The sequence below is a fragment of the Gossypium arboreum genome, chromosome 3 (genome assembly GCF_025698485.1).
Source record: "Gossypium arboreum isolate Shixiya-1 chromosome 3, ASM2569848v2, whole genome shotgun sequence".
Classification (NCBI taxonomy): domain Eukaryota; kingdom Viridiplantae; phylum Streptophyta; class Magnoliopsida; order Malvales; family Malvaceae; genus Gossypium; species Gossypium arboreum.
The window spans coordinates 125525274-125533377 of record NC_069072.1 but is presented as its reverse complement, the minus strand read 5'-3'; the positions used below and the strand labels follow the sequence as shown (position 1 = coordinate 125533377).

At 31.5% G+C, this 8104-nt stretch overlaps 1 protein-coding gene across 2 annotated transcripts; it reads right to left on the bottom strand.

Annotated features, from left to right (window-relative positions):
• Window positions 1–2268: 2268 nt before the first annotated feature.
• On the bottom strand, window positions 2269–6764 carry LOC108476280 (ACT domain-containing protein ACR3). Of its 2 annotated transcripts, none has more exons than XM_017778445.2 (9): window positions 6383–6764; window positions 4958–5216; window positions 4648–4759; window positions 4299–4344; window positions 4103–4217; window positions 3777–3844; window positions 3007–3624; window positions 2787–2891; window positions 2269–2702 (listed from the first exon to the last, which is right to left on the bottom strand). In XM_017778445.2, the coding sequence occupies exons 3-9, from the start codon at window positions 4716–4718 to the stop codon at window positions 2376–2378; spliced, it is 1350 nt and encodes a 449-aa protein (XP_017633934.1). In that variant the 5' UTR covers window positions 4719–4759; window positions 4958–5216; window positions 6383–6764; the 3' UTR covers window positions 2269–2375. The 2 variants fall into 2 exon arrangements, with proteins under 2 accessions (XP_017633934.1, XP_052881826.1); XM_053025866.1 differs by lacking the exon at window positions 6383–6764 and adding an exon at window positions 5376–5702.
• Window positions 6765–8104: the final 1340 nt, after the last annotated feature.

Here is an 8104-nt window from a genome sequence, read left to right as displayed (position 1 = left end):
ACCCTGAAGCCAACCCTAAAATTGAATCGTGCTACAAAGTAGACCAAAAACCCTAACGCATGCTAGCAAAGCAGACCAAAAAAAAATTGTCAAAAAGTGTTTTCGAGAAATCTTAAAAGTATTCGATAATTACATTTCAAAATTTTAAGTTTAACTGTCAACATTATTATTATTATTATTATTATTATTATTATTATTATTATTATTATTTTGTTAGATTTGTTGGTGTAACGTTTTGAAATAATAAAAAACTCACTTAATAACCATATAACTAAAAAATCACATTATAATAAACTTGAATTAACAAAATAATTTTAATAGTGTTAACAATTGGACTTAAATTTTGAAATTTGAAAACTAGAGGATTAAATTATTAAAATAAAAGTATAAAAACTAAATTCTAAATTAAAAAGAGCATAAGGACTCATGACATATTTTAACCTAACAAATATTTTCAGTCATCTATATGACTTGGGGAAGTTTGAGGAGGCAAGTCGATGTCTTGGCCTCCCAAAAATGATAAATTAACTATATGTTGTATTCAAATTTTATGAAATTATAAATTAATAGAATGATAAAATTATACTTTGATCTTTAAAAGTTTATTATTCATTTTTTTATCTAAAACAATTTTTTAGCTTCATCCGAGAAAATCCTCATTCATTGTTGAATTAATGAATTTTCTTTCTATATAAAAAATAATATTAAAGCAATCGAATTAAAACTTAAATTGATAAGAATTGTTGTTATTAGTTTAATTAGACCATAGGTTGAACAAGTCAATTTTATTAAAAAAATAATTATAACCATTAAGTATTTGTTTGTCCTCCTCTCGCTTGAGGGTTTATTTTCGTATTTGTAAGGTACAGTCCTTTGATGTGACGTACTAGGATCAAATAGGCCTCATGTATGTTAATACGTACTCACTCTTAAGATTAAAATGTGTCCCCCAAGTATGAATTCACCTGCATTGTGGCGAAGTGCATAGGTGAACGATACAGGCAAACTACATGATAATGAGCTATATACTTATTGAAGTAAGAAGAGTCAAGTCGGTCCTAGTTGAATAGTGGATCGGTCCAGAAATGGATAATGGCAAGCACTATAAAAATAACAAATATTAGATATAGTAAAAATATTAATAAGTATATGTATTTGGTGAAATGGCATCGTCTTTGTTACATATTCAAGGGGTTGAAATGTGTTCAAATTTAATTTTTTTTTTTGAAGAACAACTTTTTCTTTTTCTTAGTTTATACCAAGTACGAATATTTTTGCTTTATGATAGGTATGTGATTAAATAACTTGTTAAATTCAGTTCAACCAATTTATATTTAAAATAATTTTTTAATAATTCATAAATAAGATCTATTTATTATCGTTCAAAAATGTATACAAATAGATATAATTTTAAAAATATTAAAGTTAATAATAGACTTTAAATCCTTATATTTTTTATATATTTGAAATTTAATTTAATTTAATTTAATTTTTATATAGGAGTGGAATAAATAAATAAATAAAGTGAAATGCAAGAAAACATTCATATTTCTTGTGCCTTTGGAGTGTGTAATTCCGTCATCCCGGTCCAAGTCAAACGCATGCTTGAACAACTGGTAAAGCCATTCAAAACTCAACAAAGAAGCATTCAAATTTCCAACCCATTTCTTATTCATGTAGATTGAAGTTGAATTTCGGCTTTGAAAACTGCTGAATTGGTCTTGTGGGATAAATTAACTATATAAGCATTTTTTTTCTATTTGGTCTTTTAGGTTGTGATTTTTTATTTGGTTTTATTGGATAAATTAACGATAATTATATTCAACCTGTAACTGTGTCAAGCACTGTCATTTCAAAATTTGATTTCGTTAGGATGAATTTTTGAGATAATAGTCCTATCATACCATGACATATGAAATGTATGTATTCTAAGCTGTTATCACATCTCAACCCCTTAAATCTACCTATAAATTTTTACGGTTTTATCCCTAAATATTAACCCTAAATTCTTACAAAAACTCTAATTTAACAAAAACCCTAAATCTAATAAAATTTAAAAAATCTAACCTTAAGAGAGTGGAAAACAAATCTGTCCAAAATCAGCTATTTCTCTAAATTAAAAAAAAAAAGACAAACAGCCTAAAAGGTGGTAGTAAGAAATGAACTCAATTCCCATGTTCAATTTTATATCCGACTGTTTTGGAGGTTGAGTATTAATGTTAAATTAGTATATAGTAAGAGTAACAGAAGTGAATTAGGCTCACAAGCTTCACAATTCGCAAGCATTTATTTTTAAACAAACTAGGGATAACAAGTTCTTCCCATGGTTGATATGCAATAGCTACCATTATTCTATACATGGACATTGATTTCTTTCAAGCCAAGAACTTTTCCAATAAATTCCCAAAGAAGAAGCTTGTTTTAGCCCATCCGCTGGTCTCTGCCTCCCGTGCTTTCATACTTGATGGATCCTTCTTTACGTTAAGCATCATTGTCTGTCCGATTTCTTTGCGAAGTGCTTCGATTGTCTTTGCATCTACAGGATTACCGTAAGCATCTCTAACATAGAAAACATTCACTGCTTTCTCCCCAACTGTTGACACCCCTGCTCTTCTAACGGACAATCCGTTCTCTCGGAGAATCCTTGTTACTTCGGACAACAACCCAACTCTGTCCTTTGCGCAAAGCTCCAGGCTTAAACCCTGCATTCGTTACATGGATTATGTTTTTATGTACATTATTTTATGTACGAAACGCAACATTTCAGTAAGGTACATTCTACTCACCTCACTCACTCTTCTATGAATGGCAGCTTCGAGACATTTAACAACCCTTTCTTTCTCTCCTTCAGTATCAAGTGTGCAACCATCCATGTGGCGAATAAAATATTCCTACGATTCAAAAGACATTAGGATAACTTATGCATATATAACCTAATTTGATACAATACACAGACGGAAGTACTTCTGCTCCTTTCTGAAAGATTATGAGAAATGATGGGTTTACCTGTGAAGCATAAGGACCATTGGATGAGATGTTAGCATGAAAAACTACATATTGCATGTCCGTGAGCGTGCAGACAATGTCAAACATGAGCTTAGCTCGATCTTTGCACCGGACAGTAACAACCGAGTATCCTTTCTCCTCACAGCGCTCAACTGTGATCTTTGGTTTGAAGGATGGAGGATAGTCAACCTCAGTTGTCACTCCACCACCTTCGTAATCCCTATCAGCAAACAGCATTTGATGAAGCCGGCGATCAATATGTGTGAATCCCATGGAGAAGCTGGTACGAGCCACATTGTCATCGTCCTCACAACCTCGCATGATGTGCTTAAGCTGCTCCTCCATAATAGACAGTCTGTTCGGATCATTCACAGACCCGCTCGTGGTATTATCATTGACATAGAGCACACATGCTATTCTTCTATTATGTGTCCATACTTCTGCAACAGTAACATTGAAGTGAAGGTTGGCAAGGACAGCCGAGATCTCTGATAAGAGACCAGGCCTGTCCCTTCCAATGAGTTCAATTGCAGTGTGATTACCAAAAGAGTGCACTCCGACACGTTTGCCAGGGCAGTCTTTCATCCCATCTGTAGTGTGGCCCTTAGGTCCTAGAACCTGTTAAAATAAAAATACACAGTGGGCTATGAACGCATAACATGGTAGTAGGCCTCAAGAAGAGCGGAGAGAGAGGGAGAAATACATCATTTTACAAGCATCACAATTTAGCAAAAAAGAAGATAAGTTCTAGAGGAAAAGAAAGCACACACCCTCTCTATGTAATCAATGGTTTTTCCATCGGTGATCTTTTTCCCTTGTTGATCCGTGACGTGAAACACTGGTTGCAAAGAATAAAAAAGTGTCAAGTACTCAGTATTGGAAAGAGAAAAACGGAGGGGGAGAGGAACATAATGCCATTTTCCTGCTACTGCTATAGCCATATACGTTGATGCTTATCCGTAATTGATCTGTTTAACAGTAAAGAAAAGGATAAAACTACATTCTGCTTTATAGTTAAAAGGACCTCCATAATATAGGAACAAAGTTCTATTGCCTAACATAAACGGAACACATCTAGTATATATCATTATCCTACCATCCATGAACCATCCACCATCGGAGGAGACATAAGCTTTGGTAATAATGAAGTCAAGGTCCGATAGTATTTGCACAACTTCCAGCAATATTCCGGGTTTATTCACGCTGTCAACCTATATGCAAATAATGATTTAGCTGTTAGCACTAAGAATGATTGATACCGCCCATTAAGTTTGTTTTGTATTGAAATTAACCTTTATAAGAGTACAGTCACTGCAACTCGTGTTATCGACGGACACCCTGCCGGAAAAGGTATGAGAAACAAAGAGTTACAACTATAGAAAGGTCTTCACTGCTAAATGTGCCTGAAATCTTCTCCAATGCTCTGTCCTTTTATATGGAAAAAAACCCCTTATAACACAGAAATACAATTCGGTAGCATAACATTTGATCGATTTGCATATTTTTACAAACTGTAAATCCAAGGAATTAACGTGACTCAACCATCAAGGTTGTTGAATTTTGTTGCTTGTTTCGGGACAATATCGATAACAGACCTTAAAGAAGAAAAAGAAAAAAGGCATGTGGATAAAGAGGTAGAACCTTGGAGGATTTATTCTGACACTCAGGTTCTCATACTCAGGATCAAAGTATGGCCAACAAACTTTAGCCATTTAAACCGCAGCTTCACAATAATCCGAATGTGTTTCTCTTTCTGTGTCATAGCAGAATAAGCTCAGTTATCAGGAGATATACATTAACTATCATGTTCTCTTGAAAAGAGATTGACTTAAACATGTATATGCAAGATATTAAGATTCATCAAATCAGCCAGAAACATGTGAAATGTATCTGAAGGTGCACTCTAGTATTGTAAGCCACCGAAAAGGAAGGAAATTTTCCGAACATTTACCTAATATGAACAAACAAACTGAAAAGCCGAGCTTCACAAGTTCTATATCAAACGGCTTGTAGTTGAGGAGCAAGCAAAGGAGCTGTAAATTACAATGATAGACGATATCTTCAATCTTTGTGCACGACAAGAAGAGTAACTATTGTTTCCGAAGAAAACAAGAAAAGGTCTTCTTTGATGATTTAGCTTGTAGTTAAGGTTGCCTAATTTGGCAATCCTAGGTGAATGGAAATCAGGTTCACATTATGGCAACAAAAATCTGCAAATAAAGTGGAGGAAAAATTAATAATGCAAATACGGAGAATCCAAAATCATTTTAGCATCATTGTATTTACTTATACATATCTATGTATCTTTATAAACTTCATCGAGCAAAGAACATTGAAGTATTGAAATTAATACAAGCTATGCAACAAACCTCAACTATTAAATCCAGTAAAGGCATTTCTCAAGCTCTTGCTTAGTAGTTTTAACTCTACCAGTCATAAGACGGGTTTGCAACACTACTTATACCCGATCTTTCGACTTAAAGGATCAATCCCTCTAAGACTTCAAACCTGGAATAAATCATACAACAGAATAATGCATCCCTTGTGAATCACAGCTTTAAACGTTTGATACCTTTCAATTCTCATTCCTTTCTACGAAAATGCTTAGTTTGGATATGTTTGGTCCAAACCCGAAGACCCAAACCAAAGGTAATGTATGATTAGAATTGGTACTACTAATGAAACAGCAAAGAACAAAATTGACCAAAACAACTATGAATTGGCATAAAGATTTGATTTTAATTGGCATAAGGATTTGATTTTTAACATTTTCTTTTTTCCGAAACATCCGTATCAGGAACAGTCTATATACTGCCATTAAGCCTCACTATCAGCAGCATCACCACTGTTTGTTGCAAATATCTTATCAAGGCCGTCAATTCTTAAGTGGAATTAAAAGTAAATAATAATAGTAAAGTGGGAAACTGTATATGAATTTACTCCAGTTAACTAATTAGTCATTATCACTAAGGAGTCATTATCACTATATTAATCCCACAAAGTAAAGAAATTTTAACAATCAATCAATTAATTAAAGCTTGAAACTAGTGAGAGCTTTCTGCAAAACTCATCCTATAAAAATACCAAAAGAGAAGCTGAATATTCCTTAATCCGAGTTGTACATCTCAGAAGGAAACCTGAAAATTCTCAGGAGAAAAACACAGAAAAACAAAATGAAAAGAAACATGAAAGAATTCCCAACTCAGTAAAGAAGATGACTTAACTGGAAAACTGAGCAAATTTATACGCAGCCATATATGGTAGTAATTGAAACAAGAACTCCATGCAGAGAAAAAAAAAGAACAAGAACATGAACAAAGAATTCAGATTGCCCATCTCCGGGAGAGATGTTAAAAAAAGTACTCAACTAAATTACCTTTGAAAAACCCTGAACTTATATAGCTTTGCTTCTTCTTCTTCTTCTTCTTCTTCACATTCTATCTTAGTAACATAAGGGAAAACCGAAGAGAAAACTTTCTTCTTTTTTTTTTTTTCGCTGAGTGAATGAATCTTTTAAAAGAGAGATACTATGCTTTTCTACGTTGGAATACCACTTTCATAAAATCATCATGCTTTGCTTTCTATATGTTTCAACCAAAACTTGAGCTTTTCTCTTTTTTTCTTGAGCAAATGGAAGCTGAGAAAAATGGGAGAGACCACTTGAAAAAAATATGACTGATAAGAACGGCGTTGGGATTTAAATAAAATATAAAATATATTATTTTAATACAAAATGATTAAAATATTATTTTATTACTCAGTAATGACACGAGGCGACAAAATCGACTACCTTCTTATATTTTGTGTAAGTTCAAGTTTAAACCCACTTTCAGCTCTGCGCGTGAGGATTGAAATGATGCTGACGTGGATGATTGTAAAGTATTAGTAAATATATATATTTTTTGAATTATAAAAGAGCGCAAAGTCTTAACAGTAATTCGATTAATGTGATTTGATCTCAAGTTATATTTAAAGTGATAAATATTTTAACCATTAAACTAACGCATGGGGATTGATAATATTTGATTTTAACTTTCTACATTTGATATTTAAATTTGATAAATTTTTGAATTGTAATAACGGTACAATTATAAGTACAAATCCGAATAATTATAAGTATTAAACTATTACAAATGGACTATTTGAGTAACCACCAAGTACAATCAAATTAATATAGCATAAATGGCTTAAAACTGATACAATATCAAATTTGATAACTTTTTAAATGTGATATTTGAGTTTTTTTTCTTCTGTAGTTCATATATTTGATAAAAATTATATATTTTAGTATTAAGAGATAAAAAATATTAATTTTAGTTTTTAATTATAACTTTAACATTGTTTTGAAAATTTATAATTTATAATTAATTTTATTAAATCAATCTTAACATTTAAAAAATCATAAATTATATTTAATAAATTAAATAAATTTGTAATTAACACTAAAGTTATTTTATTAATAAAATCAAGAAAATTCAAATTTAATAATATTAAAACTTAATCTATAAATTGGTATCTAAATTATACTCTTTTTCTTATTTTGGTACTAAACTTTTTTTGTCACTAGTGGTATCTATACTATTTTTTTTCAAGTTGGTACCTCATTAGTCAAACTGTTAAGCCTATTTTAAAAGAGGCTAAATTCATAAATTGATACTTAAACTATATTTTTTTCTCATTTTAGCACATAAATATTTGTTAGTTAAATTGTTAAATCTACTTTTTTTAAAAAAACCAACTAAAATTAACATGTGACAAAAATGAAAAACATTATTATCTCTTATATATATTTTCTTTTCTTTCTGTAAAATTAGAAGCCACAAGTTCTGAATTTAATCAATTTATTTGATTCAATAATATGTGATAAAAATAATTTTAAAAATTGGTTGAATTGATATTTTTAATTTAATTTAAAACAATTTTTAACGGCGATAACTTTATGAAATTAAACTTTTAAGGAGCGTGAAGCACGTGCTTTGGCGGTGGGAAGAAAAAGATTAGGCAGGAAAAGAAATTGTGGACCGTAGATTTGGTATGAGGGAAGGTGATGAAAAATGGATGATGATGGGATGGTTAGGGTCACATAAGGTTGGTTCAG

Coding starts and splice junctions, on each gene's coding strand:
- LOC108476280 (XM_017778445.2), bottom strand. CDS start 4,718: ATGGCTAAAGTTTGTTGGCCATACTTTGATCCTGAGTATGAGAACCTG. Junction 3,845..4,102: donor TGGTGGATGGTTCATGGATG/GTAGGATAATGA, acceptor CTTTGCAACCAG/TGTTTCACGTCACGGATCAA. Junction 3,625..3,776: donor CCATTGATTACATAGAGAGG/GTGTGTGCTTTC, acceptor TTATTTTAACAG/GTTCTAGGACCTAAGGGCCA.